Source organism: Scomber japonicus, chromosome 7, assembly GCF_027409825.1.
Source record: "Scomber japonicus isolate fScoJap1 chromosome 7, fScoJap1.pri, whole genome shotgun sequence".
Taxonomy (NCBI): domain Eukaryota; kingdom Metazoa; phylum Chordata; class Actinopteri; order Scombriformes; family Scombridae; genus Scomber; species Scomber japonicus.
The window spans coordinates 279,137-298,529 of NC_070584.1; the positions used below are offsets into that span (position 1 = coordinate 279,137).

The 19,393-nt window shown below is 37.9% G+C and overlaps 1 protein-coding gene across 1 annotated transcript; it reads right to left on the reverse strand.

The window, feature by feature from the left end:
• Window positions 1–4,898: 4,898 nt before the first annotated feature.
• LOC128361702 (desmoglein-2.1-like) lies at window positions 4,899–18,880 on the reverse strand. Its single transcript, XM_053322247.1, has 14 exons — window positions 18,800–18,880; window positions 13,873–13,995; window positions 13,525–13,680; window positions 13,210–13,351; window positions 11,813–11,973; window positions 11,478–11,612; window positions 11,064–11,249; window positions 9,851–10,254; window positions 9,601–9,743; window positions 8,986–9,207; window positions 8,493–8,735; window positions 7,413–7,543; window positions 6,248–6,571; window positions 4,899–5,984 (listed from the first exon to the last, which is right to left on the reverse strand). The coding sequence occupies exons 1-14, from the start codon at window positions 18,878–18,880 to the stop codon at window positions 4,899–4,901; spliced, it is 3,537 nt and encodes a 1,178-aa protein (XP_053178222.1).
• Between the last annotated feature and the right edge of the window lie 513 nt (window positions 18,881–19,393).

Below are 19,393 nucleotides of genomic sequence, written 5' to 3' on the forward strand. Positions count from 1 at the left end.
ACCACCTCCCACGCTTCACAGATTCATCATTTTATCACTTCATCAACCCGATCAGTTTCAGCAGAAGTCACCAACCGCCACCACCACCAGTGTCTGGACTCCATGAGGAGGATATATCTTGCTGCTGCTCAGGCAGGAAGTCCCTCGATTACATAACTTTTTGTGCTTCATTCACTTGTCTCTCCTGATTAAAATATAAATATAAGTCTACATTGTTATGTCTCTAGTCTAGGGGAAACCTGAACACAACATGTTCCTACCAGCCTCAACAACAGCCAACCCAACAGCCACCATAGTTCACAACTTCAGAGCAGTGCATTGCCAACCCCGCCCTCCTGATACTGATCGTGATTTACAGTATAAAATGAGCTACCATCTGCTGAAAGGAAAGGTATTTAACAGATTTGGCCTTGAGCTCAGCTTCCAAAAAACACATCCTACTAAATCAGTCTACTCTCATAACACACAACAGTATAGTTTGGCCGGCGGGCCTCCATTGCTGGGAATGGGAAAGAAGAGAAGGGGCGGGAGCTGGCATCAACTGTTGTTTAAATCATCTGTTTTAGCCAATGAGCCAGCAGCTACCCCATCATCTAGGCCAATCTGGGAATGATGAACACACCTGTAATTCATCAACACACACACACAGGAGGCACATTACAGAGGGGAGGAGAGAATGAAAGCAGATATTATGAAATCGGGAATATGGATTTTATATTATTTTGGGGATGTGGGGTTCTTCAGTATTTGTTTTCCTTTGTTTCTTCAGTGTGTGGTGTAAATGTGGTGCAGGGTGGGTAGCGTGGTCCTAGTGATGCTTTCTGCTAAACACACCACCTTCTGTAGGTCTTAACAATCCTGGACAGAGTAGGTACAGGACCAGGCAGTGATGCTCTGAGTGCTAAAAGGAAATTAGATAATGATGGTGCCAACAAGTGTCTGAATATTATAAAATCCTTTCATTTGCATCTTTAAAATCACTAGTTTCACTGTAGCCAGACTGACCTAAATATGTCTTCATATTTTCATGTAGGTTATTCATTCACCAAGGTCTGAAGAAAGAAGGTCACAATACAGTAAAAAGGTGCTGGGAACAACAAACACAGGCAGGAGGTGTCATATGATGAGCTGTTTTGCAATGGCATCATTATTTCTTTACATGCCGTAACATGGTTAAAAAGGTTCAGGTTAAATCCCACTAAAAGGGAAAACTACGCCATCTGTTGTTATTTTTAAACTGGCGTCAGGGAGTAATAGTAAGGGATTATGGGTAAACCTCAAAGCAGCGGAAGATTGTCTTTTTATGTCTGTGGGCAAAACAATTTTAACTAACTGCAGAGTATGTGAAAGTTAAGGTGGCTTTATTTATTTGCATATTATTTGTCTTACATTAATTTCGACAACTTTTTTGTAAGTTACCTTCTTTGTTCTTTTATGTTTTATTGCCAGCAAACGTAGCACAGTTAGCTAACTGTAAGCATCTTTCCGCTGTATACCCATAAGACAAGATGACTGCTGATTTATTTTCCTTTGCTCCAAATGCAGGTATGATATAATGTATTAGTATTTAAAACATGCAGATGAGCTAACTTTCTGTGTTTTGTAGTATATGGTTTTATAATTATTTTAAAGTAGAAAAAATACAAAACCAGATAACAGTTCAGGGTAATAGATTTTTATACATTTATTTATTTATAGTCACTAACTTCTTGTAAATTTACAGTTGTTGATAAAACTAAATAAAAATTAAGTTAGAAAAAGAACTGATGTTTGTGAATGTGCTGCATGGCTCCTGCCACCAGGTGGTGCCTATGAGTAAGTAAATCAAATCAAGTTTTATTGTCATATCACACAGTATAACAATCAGTGAAATCCTTAGGTGCCTAGCTCTAGAGGAAGTCTAACAATTATATAAATACAATAAAATAAATATGAAGGTGAATCTAACAATATAATTAAAATGGACCAAATAGTAAATAGATTAAATAAAATAAAATATATAAAATATAATAAAAATGAACAGTGAAACAATATGATGATGATTTGTAATGTTGAGTAAGAGTTTCAGGGAAATGAAACAATATAGCCAATCTATAACATAACATACATAACACGTCTAGCAACTTTTGAAGCACACGTAGTAGTAGAAGAAAACTTCTTACACAGCTTACATCGCGATAACAAAAAAGTTAGAATATACTAGCCTGGAGCCCTGCTCATTCCAGCTCTGACTGAACCTGGGGATACATTATCAGCCAGACTTTTTTTCATTCATATTGAAATCATTCCAACTGAAGATTCCAGGACAACTGTTTACATGTGACGTGTCACGTGATCTATTCCACAATTAAAAAATGGTGCAAATGTCATTTCAAATGACATAAAACCAACAAAGATTCAACAGACCTTATGCTTTTAAAACGATTTTTTAAGATAATTTTGAATTGCTCATCTTGCCAAGCCTTATTTGTCACTGACTCGCATATAAAAGAGCAGACACAGAGAGATGGCTATAGCAGAGGAGGAGGATGTGTTGCTGGGAAAAGGAAGTGGAAGGCTGCTGAGATGGAGGTTGACCCAAAGCTCAAGTATTTTATAATACAAACTTCTGTAATGGTGTAACTCTTATGTTTCCTCGTGGTTTTATTTTAGCTCATTTTTTTCTGGTCTGAATCAGTGGATGAGTTAGTTACTCCTGTTTTGGCTTCTTTTTACATTGAGGAAAGTGAACCAACTAAAAGCCACTAAGTTTCACTCCTCTCATTGGTCAGATGTTTCTGGGTGGGAGTGAAAACATAAACATACAAAGAAAGTCCTGAAGAAGGTCCTATCTGCTCAGATATTAAATAGCACAACAGTAAGAGGAAAGAGAAAAATACTAACTCAATTGCAACACAATGTACCGAGCCATGTCAAGCGTAAAAATAATAATCACTAGCATGACATATTTCACAGAATGAATGAAATACCCTATAATTTTGTTAAATATCTGTATTCTGTTAAACTTTGATGGCATTGCAATGTCAAATCATGGTTTCAACCACTATTCCAGCTATTTTTAACCACTATTCCAGCATAATAACTGTGGTCTTCCCATAGCTCATATACCTGTTGCTGGCAGCAAACACACTGGCACAGCAAATACACAGGCAGTGCGTTTGTTGCTGGCAACGCACCTATGACAAAGACAGCAAATGATCTAGTTATATTATGTCCCACCACAAAAGCCCTATAAGATGTGACAATAACATGTTGCTGCTAGAAACCATGCCATGAGTGACAAACAATTTGATTCTCAATTCAGCTCAAAACATCCTTTGTTTTCCACAAGCACGATTGTGTACCCTCGGTGCACAACCCCTAGGTTTTGAATCTGGTTCCTCATCAAGCAGAATATTCAGCCTCACTTCTTGGCTCTCTGTCCCATGTGAATGACCTCTCTCTCTCTTTTGTGTATGGTTTCTCAATACTCCTTTCTGTGTGTATTTGAATGGTGTGATGTGACTTTGCCTTGTGTGCACAGTACCCGTCAAAGGTTAGGACACATCTACTCATTCAAGAGTTCTTTTATGATTGTACTGTAACACTCCTTTACAGATCATAGCATAGCATAGCATAGCACATCATACTGCTGTATATTCAATCTTGTTTCATGGCGTCTTCTGTAGAAGCTGAAATTGCCAGTTGGGTTTTGGTTTTGTCTTACATTTGTTTGGTGTTAGATTCCCCACATAATAATTCAGTTTTCTTATGTCACTAAATTATACATAAAAATAAATCATCTAATTCATCATAATTATCTTGTATAATTTCATGGGTCACTAAATCCACCTGTCAGGTTAATCACAATTATCTTTTTGGGTATGAGGTAGGTTTGTTTAACCTTTATTTAACCAGGGTGAATTTGCTGAGCAAGCTACTTCTCAGATATTTTTCCTGCTGCTTTAGAGATCCAACCAGTTCACTCAGCATCTCACCCATTATCAGTAGTATCTTTAGTATTAGAAACAGTTGTGCGAGTTGTAGAGGTACTCCTCTGTTGAGAAATTCTGCCCCAGCCACTAATAAATGGGTTATTGTGAGACTTCTTTCAAATATAATTCAATCTTTAACAACTTCAATATTACTTTCATAGGTCTGTTTCAGTATCTACAACAGCAATTTTCCTTCAGAACTGTTTTTCAACATTTTCAGCTTAAGACACTCAGAGTGCCCCCACATTGAGTTCATGTTAGGATGTATGATAGATTTATCATTTATAAAAACCTAAAGACTTAAGACTTATACATTCTCTTTTTTATTGGTACAAAACCACATCCAACAAACAGACAGCATACAACATGTAAGACATGAGACAAAATAACAAGTAAGAGATAACAAAACATAACCCTTTATATGCCATGATTTTGTGCATACATTTTGTGTCAGTGTAGTGAGAAGAAAGAGCGGACAGAAGTTTAAAAAAAACACATTTTTTTAATACATTTTAATTAAAAAAGTAAAAGAGGAGGGAGTCTCTGGAGATGGTTACTTGTTTCTTTGGTGTTAAAACAAAAACTAAAGCCAAGGTTACAGCAGTAAATACAGCAGGCAGGGTCACTAGATAGGTTAGCTGGGATAGGTTTTATTCCATTTGGTTTTTCATATTCATTTTCACCCTGTTAGAAATAGTGAACGGGTAGTTTGGAGGAAACCAGCTAATTTGTGATTGACAATCTTTGTCTCAGAATTGTATTGTCAAGTTTATGAGGGGGAGTAAGGGAACAATGCATTCTCTTCATTAGAAGTCTTGCATTAATTGAGCCCCCTAAAAATCCCATCACCACCCATACCAGGTAAGAAGAAGAGTCTTATTGGCATTACTGAAAAGGCCCACTTTTGTCCTGAAAATCAACCATTCAGTGAATTTCTCTTGTTTCCTGCACTACTACCTTGTGGTAGGTGGGGGATGTGCTTGATGTGGTGGAAGAGGAACCCAACATGCTTCTCTGAGAACCAGTGGACATATCCTGGCTGTAGAGGACTCTTTGAGAGTCAAAGAGATTGCTCTTCTGGGACAGACCTCCTGCCTCCTGGACCAGCTGCCCTCCACTGCTTGTTGGTGAACCGACCATCAGGACTCTCTGAGATCCTGAAAGCCCTCCTGACTGTAGAGTGCCCCCCTGAACATGATGCATCTGGCTGCCTGTAAGAACTTGCATTGATCCTGCTGGGACCTTGCCCTCCACGACCATCATGGTCTGCAAGCCAGAGGGGTTGGCAGCGTGGATCAGGTTGGCACCACCACCTTGGACCCCACCCCTCTCAACCAGCACTAAGCCAGGGCCCTGGGCTTGTCCACTGGACATCACTGTCTGCCCCTGGACTACCATGCCTTGGGCAGGTCCAGTCTGGGTTCCGTTGACTAGGACCATGCCCTGCAGGTTTGTAGCTGGTGCCTCAGCCAGCAGCATGGTGTTTTGAACTTGTGGCTGGACTACGTAGTGCATTGGCTGCATCACAGGGGTGGTGGTGTAGAAGACAGGCTGCTGTTGCTGTAGCAGGAGCATCTGGCCTTGATTTGTCACCCCTTTATTCACTGTGGTCATCCCTTCTCTCAATGTAGCTGTGCTTTCTTTCTTCACCTTAGAATGCTGAGATGTCTCTGTGACCACTGTCTGTTCTGTTTTGGGGACAGTTGGCTGCAGCTTGGGTAGAGGGGGCAGCTGTGTGGCAGTTGTCAAATTTGATACTGAGGTTGGGGTTTTGATGGAGGAACTGGGCAGTGGAGTGAACACCTGCTTGACTTCAGTTTGGATCTTCTTGCCCCCACACACCTCTGCCAGGGTCTTGAACTTTGGTCCAAGGTCGTCGAGAAACTGCAGGTCATTGTCAGACTCCAGGAGGCTGCAGCAGCCCACTGAACCAGCAGGGGAGCCCTGACCTTCAAAGTCGTACACCAGCAGACCGTCCTTCACTCCAAGGTTTTCGCCACCAGATGCTTTCTGTTTAAAAAAAAACATTTTGATAGTGAGCATTCTAGGGGGCATTTATGATGCAAATCATGTTTGAATTTAATGTAGTAGTACTGTTGTGTTAAACAACTGTGGTTCCCAAATGCATGTCTTTCAAAATTTAAGTTTATATTATAAACTGTCTGTCCATTAACACACAAGTACATATCATGATTGTTTTTTATTTTTTGTTGAACTGTTACTGCAAGAACATATGCTGTTAAGTCTTTCCAGCTTGCCAGCTCATTTCTTACCTGAGTGTAGTAGTGTCCCAGGAAGTGGTCTGGCAGAGCCATACCATCAGTGATTCCTCCACCCACTGCACTTCCTACTATTCCTCCTGCTACTCCTCCTCCTACTGCCTCCATACCCTCAAACCCAGAGTAACTTGTATCCCATCGACTTCCACTTGTTTGCCCCGTTTGGAAACCAAAACCGACATCCTCCTGAACAGCCCCATTGAGTCCGTCTATGGAAGTGAGGAAGTTATTTCCTGCTGAAACGTTTTTAACTGAGCCAATGGTTTGTTTGATGGGACCCGCATCCGTCTGTACTGGCAAGTTTATTAGTGGCACTTCCTATGATAAGCCAAGAAACCAAATGTTAGAACACAGTAATAAGTGAGCAAATACAAAATATTTAACTACTAGAGAAAAGATTACAAGAGGCATTATACATCATATTGGTTGAGCTTATCTTTTGGACAACAGCGGCTATTAGAAGCTGTTTTCTAAAAAAATGCATATGTAATATTTTGCTGGACCTGTTGGCAGCTGTTGAAATGGTACACAAGCAAATATTTTTATATATATATAATTATATTAGCCAAACGAAATTACATGTTTATTAGTAAGCTCTTGAGGTGCTGGGGGTATATTGATGTTCTCATCTAATTCAGTGCAAAAAAGCAAATAAGTGTAAAGTGTGTTCCAAAATATCTGACAATGCCTTTGTGTTTACGTTACTATTGCTCATCTATTGCATGGCCGCTGGCATGACATGTACTTACTTGAACTCCCTTATTCAGGTTTATGTGCCTTCTCATTCACTACGAGCAGCCAATAAACAGTGGCTTGACCTACATACACTGTGTCAAGACATTCCAAATTCTGTATTCCCTCAGTGGTGGAACAAGTTACCTAATTTATTTTGGTCTCCCTCTCTTTCTTCAAAAATGTCTTTGAAGACCTACCTACACTTCCCATTACCTATTCATCTGACATTCTCTCTGAAACATGCAATTTCCGACACAACCAGGTACAACCAGGTACTGAAACTGAGCATTGTGGCTCTTGTTCTTGATGATGTCCTCTAAAGTCATTGTACCTTATATTTGTATGTCAATATTCCAATATTTCTGTCCTTGACACGGAAGATCACGGAAAAGATAATTATATAAGATAATTATGTTGTTCTTACCGTGTTCTCTCCCTGGCCCTCAGTGTGGTAGTTAATGAGGTGCGATTTGGTGTCGAAAGGCATCTCAGTAAAGCCCCCTGGCAGACCAGCACCAGCCCCACATTGGCAGAAAAGCAGCAACAGAGGAATGACTGTAAAAATAACAACAAACCTTTAGCCTAACTTTATGGACCCCAAAATGTGGAATGGGCACACAGTGGTCCCCTTGAGTCCTCTAAAAGGGAGGTCCAATTCATTTTACTTAGCACAATGCAGTTATGTGTTTTGTAATAAATCTCAGCAGGTTGTGGCTAGAACCACCCTGGTTATTTAGAAAAAGGACTGTGGACTTCTGACATGTGTTTGGCAGCTTTAGCTACTGTGACCTGCTCTCCAGGCCGACAATAATGGTAACGTCTAAATATTCTTTAACAAAACAGTTTATTATTTAGAGACTGTTATCTGATTAAATTTCTCACCTTAAGTTGTGGTAGTGGGTTAGTTATAGTCTAAGATTAGTAACTGCCATGTTGACTGTGTTGTGTAGGTGGTTTACTGGAGGGTTGCAGCTATTTTAACTTTTGCTTTGGTGCAAGCTGATAGATGTACATTTAGTTCTAGAGACCGGATCTTTAATTAGCTAAAAATTCGTAATGGTGGTGGTGTTAAAGACATTAAAGACAATGTAAAGGGACCATTCTTTTATTTTGGGAAATTTTAGTATGTGTTCACACAGCCTTTTACTTTTAGCTTTTAGTGTTGGTGTTGAGTCTATTATTGATGGCACTCTAACATAGTCACTGGTACTATTCATACTATTTCCATTTTTCCAAAAATATCTAAAATTTTCTACACATCAGTTCACCTGATAACCATTTGTTTACTTTCTACATAACACTACAAACTATCTATGGAACTGGGTATGTACGTTGTAGTCTCCTAATGTATTTTACATTCATTAGGTAATGTGTTATGTATTTAGGATAGTTATAAATGTATATACATGTTATATGTACATGTGTTGGTATGGGACATATGAATCTTTAAGTTTATATTTAAGAAAATATCAAACTGCCAAACTGCCCCCCACATAATACTTACGTAGTAACAGCAAAAGGCCCAGTAGTAGCAATCCGATTCCTGCAGGTCCTAACTCTGTTCCCTTGCTGGGTTTACCATTGGCGCCTCGTTTTCCACATACCACTCCATCCTCACAGGTGCAGACCTGGACCATCACTTTTTGGGGATTTGGACAGGCCACTCCCTGCCCGTCCTTCACCAAAAATTCCACCTCGTACATACCAGGCCACAAGGACTCCTGGGATCTCAAGATAGCTGCAGTGTCTGCCCACAACAAGATGAACATATAAAAAGGTATAGTTTGATCTTAAGTTAAAAATAAACACTCATGGTTAAATCTAGATTTTCTCATTCCACAGGTCTAAGATGTATATCAGGTTTCCCAGTTGAAACAAGTTCAGTGCTAGTTGTAATTTTAAATCATGCCACTACAGAAACATTTCTTCAGATCTGTTATCATCATCTTCATAAGTATCTTCCATTTCTTTTAGATAATTTACAGTATGTTCCTCACCATTAAGATATTCCACCTGCCATTTGCCCTCAGTGCCCTCTGGGACAATGGAAAAGTGAAAAGGAGGTCCGTTAGGGAATGCATCATTATCTTCAGCGCTGACGATAACAGCATCATCCATGGCACACAGGGTGTGGATTGTACTGGTCAGGGTGGGGCAATGGTCATTAAAATCTTCCACCTGGATGGCTATGGTGCCAGTGGCTGTTTTAGCCGGCATGTCTGGGGTGGAAAAATTAGAAATAAGGACAGATAATTGAGCATTTCCCTCATTTTATTTAATCTTTCCAGATACAAGGTTCCCTTGTATCTGGTCCCCTGCTGGTGGACAACAGTTATACACAACTGTTGCCCTTGCTTGTTTTGGGGCCCAGTGATTTTTTTTTAAACAAATACAACATTTCACTACAGGTAAGGCTGTATGATTACCATAAATTATCTGTCTTTTTGTTTCATCCATTTCTTTATTAATGTGCTGTTTAATAAAGCCTGTAGCCTGTAGAGGTGAGCAGAGTTTTAAGCTTGACATGTCAAACTATTCCAAAGCTACTTTGCACGAACACTAAAAATCTATAACATCTAGAGCTGGAGCAGATGTTTAGAGGAAGAGTGTACCGTCTGTAATGCAGAGTACTTCAGCAAAGTATGTCCCATTGACCAAGAGTGGAGATTCTCTGTCAGGCAACTTGTTCAGTTTGATCTCAGCTGTCTTTGGGTCAATGATTAGCCAGTTGCCAGGATCTGAACCTTTGGCATACCTACAGCACAAATAATCTCTGTTAGTTACTATTGAGTGTAGAATTTATTGACATTGTATTTTTAACTGTAGGGGGATTCATGTCCAAATGTTTGTGTATGCACTGACCTGACATTCTCAGCTGGCTCTCCTGTGTCTCCATCTATAGCAGGGTAGTGGGCAATAACATTTTTAATGTTAAAGGACGTGTCTCCCTCTGAGATGGGAATAGCTTTGACTTTGGGGTCAAAGCGTGGCCCTTCAGGCTGGTTCTTCACATTGATTTTGATTGGATAGGTTTTAATTGTGGTCCCGCTTTGCCATGATGATCCTCCGGACCCACCCCCTGTACCACCACCACTGGCACCACTGGCACCACTGGCACCACTGGCTCCACCGGCTCCACCGGCTCCACCAGATCCCCCTCCAGATCCCCCTCCTATGCCTACAGGATTTACAGATTCATGCAGTGGAGCCTTGTTCCTCACGGCTACTCCTAGTTCAAGGTCTTTAATTTTCTCATAATCCACACCCTGTCAAATGACACACAAAAAAACACAAATTATTACTGAAGGTTTTACTGTTTGTGTATAATTGTTATCAAAAGGTTACAATATTTAGTCAAATGAGAACTGAAATGTATTGTGTTTCATGTACATCTGTAATGTTGAAGTTATCCGTCATGGATTAGCTATTTTTACATATGATTGTTAAAAAAACATGAAAAACTGATTTACTGATAAAAAGTCTTAAAAGAGTACTCCACCAATTTAGCGTTGTACTAGTACAAAATTGACAGATTTACAATGGAAAGTTAAAAGAAGGGATCAAAATTGATGCAGCAGAATTAGAGATATCCTCATTTTTTATTCCATACATTCCTCTTCCTGGTGCCTACCACAATGCACCTCAGCTCAATCCACCTGACTATACAGGTGTGTTATGCTTGTGAAAAGTAACCGTAGCCTTGTGCTAAAATGCAAAAATCCCTCAGTGAGTTGATCCTGGGTTGTCTGAATCAACAATTGATTTGTAAACCCATTCCTTTTAAATATAGCTCTTATATTGTTGTTGGTCCAGAATACAGAACCATGTAAGAACCATGTCCTGTAAGCCCATAAATCCAAGGGGGCTTCTAGCACTGCCCGCAATATATTAGGGGGTGAAAGTGGAAAAGAAACCAGTAAACTTGAGAGCAGGATTTGGTCATTCCCTATGGTATGCTGATATATCCTTGATTGTAAACATGTATGAAGCATGCTGATTGTATTTAAATGATGGAAAGGCCAACATATACACATTTCTTCTAAACCCAAATGCTGAAACACTGCTGTAGTTGTACCTTGTCAAGCATAAGGACACCCTCATTGGTGTTAGGGTCTGTTTTGATGCTGAAGTACCCAGCCTCGTTGCCCTTGACAATATCAAACACGGCTTCCCAGTTGTCTGTATCCTTCACGTCCAGGTCCTCTGTTTTGAATCTCATCACCTCCACACCCTCTGTGTTCTCCATAATGCTGCCTTCATACTGTAAGTGTAGTAAAACACATTATAAGATGAAAACAACCATGGTGCACATGAGCAGAAATTGTAATTTTACATAGATTCATTAGCATTAGCATTCAATGTGTGATCTGTTTCATGAGCGTATCAACAGTGAAATAAAGCAGCTGTGAAAACTTATGTCAACCCTTTCTACTTGCACCAATATGCAATATAACACGTGGATACACGTATATGTGAAAAAGAAAACTACCTCCTCGAATTCCAGAGTGGGAGGGTGGTCATTCACATCTTGGATATTAATGGTAACAGTGCCGGTTCCAGTGTTTCCCTCTGGGCTGCCATTTAGATCTTGACCTTTCACTGTCAGAATGTACTGATCTATTGTCTGAAATTAGAAAATATTACAAAATCAGAAAAGAAGTGTATTCTGTGATGAACATTTACTGTGAAGGTGTATCTTAGACAAGACAGCAACAAGTGTCCTTTCCAGCAATTATAGCATTCATAGCCTTGGTCTCATGCGACTATGTTAAGGGTAACATCAAGAAAACACTGTTACTTTGCAAGTGTTGGTGTAGTTCATACCTCTCTGTCCAGGATAGACTCTGCGACACGGATGGTTCCATCTCTGGTCATGTAGAACATGCCATTATCTGGCTTCTGATCCACGATTGAATAGGCAATCTGAGAGTTCTTATTCCCTTGTTCGTCAGCATCAGTTGCAACGACTTTCGTGACTACAGTTCCTGTGAAAAACAGTATTAAATGAAACAGTCATTAAATGTAGCTTTTCACGTACAGTAGGTATTCCTATTATAGTGGACGTAGCCCAGAATACAGCCACATCAAAGCTTCTGGTGCAAATACAAGGTTAACATTTCATAAAATCCTGCTGCACATGACTGTAGAGAAACATGGTATAGGTCATATGCACTTTATTTCAATCTTACTAGAACCCCTCAGCAAATACAGTGAACATGTATATTAACTACATACTGAGGTTGTTTTTAATTTTTTCATTCTTGCTGCAAGGATAAATGTTAATTTTAACAATTATAAAATGTGCTTTTTGTCATGTAGTTAAATATAGCTATAGGAATTAACATGATCATATTCTTTACTGTAAACTTTGTTTTTTCTGGGTTTTAGGTTTTACTACCACAATCATTTAAGATTTCTCTGTTAACTTCATTTTTAAAATGTCCTCCCCTGCACACACACAGGGCCAACTCCAATAAGTCATTAAAAGACTTCCAATTTGAGCTGATGTTTTCTGAGCCATAGCTCAAATGTGATGAGGATGTGGAGGGGAACTACAAAACAACTTAGAAGAGAGGTGTAACAAAAGAATATAATCTTGCAGATACAAAACCAAAATGTTTAGTTTTATTTATAATAGAGCCTGACCAATATATCAATCAATATCAATCAGCCAATATTATCAATATTATCAGCCAATGTTGACCTATTACAGATATATTGGTATCTGTGAATCTGTTATCTATCTATATATATCTATCTATATATATATATACATTTTTTTAAGGTTTTAAGGTTATATAGGCAGCATTTTATGTACATTTGACCCCTTTTCTTAATTCAGGTTTAATGCTAATAATAATTATTATTATAATAATAATTACTCAATTCCTATAGAGGTTTACTATTTTAATGCACTGATGTCATTTTTTTTTTTTTTTTTTTTACCATAAACTGTAAAGTTAAACTGTGAAATATCAAGCCTTACATTTGAGGGATCATTACAAAAATATTTGTGTTTATCAACATATTCTGTATATAATATTATTGACCAATATGTTGAAATCAGAATATTTTTACTCCCCAATATTGGTATCGGCATCAGACCTAAAAATCCAGTATAGGTCGGCTCTTATTTATAATGAAGCCACTTAGGGTTACTTTGCTGCCACATATCAGGATAGACCTTTGTTAAAATTGCAGACAAATGCAGAAATACTAACCTACAGGGGAGAGCTCATCCAGATCGACGGGCTTGATGACACCAAACACTGGAGAGTTGTCATTCTCATCTACAACCTTGATCCGTATATCAATTCTTTTCTCTGCCTCTCTGCCATCACTGAACGTAGCAATACCTGACAGCTGAAAAAACAGAAAATGAAGATCCATTTTCATTTTCTTTCACAGTGACCTTTACTGACATAAATAGACATTATGATGCCAAATATCATATATAATAAAAAGTATGAAAAGCAGCAATTACTGAATCTTCTCAAGACAACAAAATAGAATAGAATCTTTCATGTATCACTCACATTGTACATATCAATGACTTCCCTGTCCAGCTCTTGGGTCACACGAATAAGTCCACTTTTAGGGTCGACTACAAACACATGGAAGGGATACTTGTTTGCACCGACGCCTTCCAGGGAGTAGACAATATTATCTGAAGTTTCAAAATCTGATCGAATCTGAAACACAGAGCAGAAGAAAATGTTCCAGTGGCGCCCTCTGCTGACTGATGGTAGGTAATTCTTTTATGTGGCAGATATACAGACAAAGGTAGATGCTCATTTGCTGTTTTTAACAAGCGTGTGTGTGAAGAGCTTACGCCAGCAGTTCAATGCCTCAGAGTTAAAGTAAATTGGAGCTCGTTCACTCACCTTGGCGATCGATTCTCGGTCAGTATAGTCTTTATTTTCCCTCAGTGGCTTTGGCGGGAGAATCCACTCTCTTCTTTTTCTTACCAGACTGTCCTCAGAGCTGACCTTCACCACAACAACAGCCTGGAGTTAAAGACACACACAATAGATGTGATTACTACATGTTTCTGATTTACATTTTGTTAGACAACCTTTTGAAAATTAAATTTTTTTGTCATTTCACAGTATAAACCATATCTTGTGTAACCGTTATGGTTTTCAGTGTCAGCCACATTACTGAGAGGGACTATTAACAAACATGTACTATCAAGCATGTAACATTGTGTTGGTCCACAATTATTGATTTTAGGATCTTCATTATTTCTTATTTATATCTGTGATATTCATAAATCTTCAGTTTATAAATCTTTTGTAATTTCATTTGCAGCAGATTCTCAGATTCTTCACCCAAACTCTAATACAATATATGAAGAAATGGTGAGAATTGCAAGATGGTTTCAATTTAAAATTAAATCTTTGAATCTTGAGTATGATATGAAAAAATATTAAGTAGTAATACATTAAGTTATTAGTAAAATAGACCCATGTGTCTTGTTCATGAAATCCATGATTCCACCATGTATCTTTATTTGATTTATGGTCATTGTGTTTGGGCCATTACATAACCCTCTCATTCCCCAAAGCGTCATGTACAAATTAAAACTATTTTATACATAAATATGATAAAAATATTCATGTTCCTGTCTCTTTATATCCTATTATATTTTAGTAACTTCTTCAAATGCATATAAATTATTACAACATCCTCCTTTTGATGTGGGTGAAGGAATGCCAGCCCTCTTATTATTATATACTTTCTTTATTCTATTATTACTTTTTATCCTTAATGCATAATTGATCTTGATAATGTTTTTTTAATTGCTTTTTTATTTTGATCATCAGCTAAGCAGTCTTGTATTACTGTTTATTTTGTGTGTCTCTTAGTGATCTTAGCTTTGTTTTGTTATTATTTTATTGTGTCTAAATCAATGTAAAAAAATGATGTCTGGATTCAACTATATACAATGTACACAATTTATGCATATGGATAAGGATGGAAAAGCCACATGGAAAGGGCTCTTTGGATTGGTTGCTCCCAGTTTCAAAGAGTGATTCAATATTTCCACTCATAAAACTGTTCTCAGCAGTTTTTGGCTCATTAGAGCCAATTAGTGTTTGATGTTGGTGCAATATGGTGACAAAATGTCATATACACTCAAAAGAATGATCTCTTTAAGCTGTCCCACCAAATCTGTGCATGCCTAGACAGCACTGAGAAGAGGTCTGACCTTTTTGCACCCCATTCATGTCATGTAAATGGAAAGAAGGCAGAAAATATGCAAATATGATCAGTCTGTCAGATCAGACTGTGACTGAAATTTGACCTGCCAGTTTGAAAGAGAGGGTGTGGCTTTTCTTGTGCATATAGCTGCATTGTGAAAGAGCGCCATATGACCATGGTAACCACCATATGATGAAATAGCACCAAGCACCAGCCGCTCTTAGTCTGCTGTTTGGATTCTTTGTAAGCAATCTGTCTTTTACTATCAAAACTCCTATTCACACATTTTTAGTTTAGTTTTTCAAGCATTATTGGATTATAACCCATAAATTAAACCATATACCAAAATAAAATGTATGCTATTCAGCTCTTTTTTATTGAGCTGTATCATTTTTTCTAGTGTTCATATTGAATTTTAATTAAACCACCAAAATGTGGTGACCTCAAAGCCATTTTGGCTTCAGTCTGTCAACACTTTTGGTACTATCAGACATTCACCACACTGATGCAAGTGTTGCACCGAATTAAATATATAGTGAAGGTTTTGAGGAGAGTAATGTTCACTTATGTTATAATTTCAGTCAAATTGAGCTGAATCTTTGAGTTTCCATGACTGTGATAGGTGTTGGTTATGTGAGCCCAAGCTTTAGACATCCTATTTATAAGAATCCCTCGATGGAGCTGTTTAAATTAATTTAAAATTAAAACTGGAGAAGAACTGGTGCTTTATTAACTACTACACCCACTGTAAACTGATGTGGTTTCTGCAAAATCATAAAGTAAGAGAGTAGCATGCATTATTGATCATACTAACTATGCAGTCTACCACTATTCCACTATTATACTATACCTATAATGACTATATAACTACACTGAACAGAAAATATAACTTCAACTGATGTATCAACAGTAACATACTGTATCAAGCAAACAGAGAGCTCACTCAGTTATGAAAGCAAAATTACTGCACCAAGATCCTTTAGAATCAAACACTGCCCCACCATTCTGCCATTAACTGTAATGACAATCTATTTATTACAACCTAACTTTATATATTTATTGATTTAGGATGATTGTGCACCAGTGTGTTTGTGTATTTATTACTGTCTATTTTCTATTTTTTATATTCAGGCTGCAATGACAATAAAGTCTGTTCTATTCTATTCTATTATTTAGCTGTAGCTGAAATGATCATCACATACATTAAAGTAAATAAATGAGAATTATTCACAATCAACAATAATAACAACAACAGTAATATTCTTAAACCTCTCAACAGAATCATTTAACTTATGGAAGCACATGATCTCAGTCAACAAAAGGAATCCAGGAAGGAATGATCAAAAGGAGAAAAATCCTACAAATGAGGAAACCCACTTTGACCTGTTCAACTATCAGCAACATACACTAAAGAGAACAAAGCTGGAAACTGGATACAGCTGGTATAGTAGTTCTTCCTTGATTGCTAAGGCTTTGATTGGTATTTGAAGCTACATGGTGGCACAGAAAAAAGCCCAGGCGAACAAGCTATTTTATCTGTCCACCAGGAGGCGCTGAAGGATTATGATCTTCTGAACAATTACCTTGAAATTAAAAAAATCTTCAATGTGGGTAAAAGCATCTATCTGCCAGGTACTGTGAGGCATGTCTGAATGACAGAGGAGGTGTTTCACTCTGAGCAAAGGAGAGAAGAAAGGAGCGGCCTCCCTTATGTGAGAAGGTGGGAAAGGTCTTACTCATCAGGGACAGTATGTGTGGAAAACTGTCTGTGCAGAATTATCAAAAAGTTCATTTCTATCCCTTCTCTCACTTAGATCATTATTTACAAATAAATTGTTATTGAATTGTTCAAAATCCAAATTTCAAAAGTCACCATTTGAAGACTCAAAATGAACAGTTCAATCTGACTTATGTCTTGATTTAAGTCATAGATCAGCCAGGCCACACCAAAAACCACAGTACGGTTGGCAAAAAGATAAACAAACATTACTGCATTCAATCAGAAGACATGGCACTACAGTTTGTTCTGCTTTAAATCATGCAGAACATAATTAAAGAATGACATGAGTTATGAATAGTACATGAAATAGTACATGTTGTGAAATCCAGTGAACCATTCTTGAAAAAGAACTAAGAATAACAGATATTGGATGGATGTTGAGTTTAGGATCAATGTATGATCCATAGAGTCAGTGTATTGTGCTTGGAGCTTTTTCCTAATACAAGTAAATTCATTTCTGCCACATAATGTATTACTGGTGCTACTGGCATAACATTTTTCATGGTATTAAGTGACTGATTTGTTTTTTTTAATATATTTTCAAGAAGTTTTACACATTCCAAGCGATCATAACAATGATCAAGTTTTAAAAAATGTGTTCCCTTTTTTTTGTGTTGTTTTATGTCTACTAACCTAAGTTTTCCATACCCTTCCTGATGTATATCTACCCAACCTGTCTAACCTGTTGTACTTATGTCTGTCTATCCTTTCTACAGATGTAGTTCTTGTGTCGGATTATCACAAGGACTGTGACAGGTGGAAACTATACTCTGGTACATCGTTTCTCTTTGAGATTCATGTCAATTGTACATGGTCCCTGACAATAAATAAATACATAAATTCACTCTTATGAGCCATTATTCCTATAACAAAGCTCCTCAATACAAAGCTAAAGGAAGCTGTGTAGCTTGCATTAAAATGCAATTACATTTTGTTATTTAGTTATTTTGTCTGTCTAATTTACTGATTTTACCAAGTAGTTCAGGTAAGGCAAAAAAAAAACAAAAAAAAAAATAGATACAATCTCAAGTCGTTCTCTTGTGAAACTGAAGACAGCTCTACCCGCTCACCTGTGTTACCATGACAGCAGGTATTTGTTACAGTCAACAAGAATGGTATCGTTACAACGTCCGCTAAACAATCTAATAGCTTACATGAAGAACGTATTTTGGACGGTAGCTAGTCTATTAAATCTTTCTCTTTTGTTTTCTAAAATATATTGTGGCTGTAGAAACTATTTAGAAAAAACATCATCCTCTATTCACAGGTAAGTTAGATAAGGTCCGGCCCGACACAAGTGTTTATGTTTATGTGTCTGTTTGGAACCATAAACAGTACTTTAAAAACAGTATAACATTCATTCATAGGGAAGCACTGTGTTAACTAGAATAGACGGTTTCATATTCAAACTACTTCAGTGGAAAAAGTCAAGTCAGTGTTAATTATAGGCCTAGTTTAAAGCCCCAAATTCCCACAGATGTTATCTCAGTGGCATTTTCCCAAAGAGATACATTTTAATACACTTTAATTTAGTCTACAGGGACCTAACCTTCCACCATCCGGAGACACCTGGCGACAGCGGGGGAAAAAAACTAAACAAGGAAAAAGACAGCAAGAGACACCTGCTTCCGTACTCACCGCACACAGCAGCAAAGACACACACACGGGTGAAAAAACCCGAAACATGACCGAAGAAAAGTCCAAGTATCCTTATCAAGTAAAACAGTAAGAGTCCAAGTGTAGCTGACACGAGTTCCTGACTTAATAATGAGCTGATGGAGGTGAGGAGGAGAATAAAAGAAGAGGAGTGCCGCACACTTACTCACACAGCCTGCGGGCAGGTACCATGTAGACGGGGGAGTGGTTATACTGCGAGCTTCAACATACGCCAAAGGTAGGATACTCATTACTACCTTTATGAGAGAAGGTCTTTCTTACAGTTCTGAATAAAAGAACAACTAACCTGTAATATAATATTATCTTCTTTACTTGTCTGGCTACCTGCCAGAGTCTAGACGCAGCCTACAAATAGATATGTTATTGATATCATTTGTTATACTTGTGTTTGATGTTTCATTTGATGTTTGATGAGTCAGAGCTACTTAATGAGCTATCTTTTTTTACCTGTTTTTTAAAATATTTTTCAGCTTTATTCAGTTTTTGTTTTTGTTTGGTTTGTGTATCTTAAAGATACTTTAAGATAAGAAGATAACATTCAGAAAACCAATGAGGTGGTGGTGGACTTCCGGTGCAGAAAGCCAACCCTGACACCTGTTTATATAAATGGGAAGGGGGGTGGAGTTAGAGGACACTTACAAGTTCCTCGGGGTGAAACTGAACAACAACCTGGACTGGTCAGACAACACTGAGGCCCTCTACGGGAAAGGACAAAGCAGGCTTTTCTTTCTGAGGAGGCTCAG

Coding starts and splice junctions, on each gene's coding strand:
- LOC128361702 (XM_053322247.1), bottom strand. CDS start 18,880: ATGAGTATCCTACCTTTGGCGTATGTTGAAGCTCGCAGTATAACCACT. Junction 13,352..13,524: donor AAGTCATTGATATGTACAAT/GTGAGTGATACA, acceptor CTGTTTTTTCAG/CTGTCAGGTATTGCTACGTT. Junction 11,613..11,812: donor AGTCTATCCTGGACAGAGAG/GTATGAACTACA, acceptor TTCTAATTTCAG/ACAATAGATCAGTACATTCT.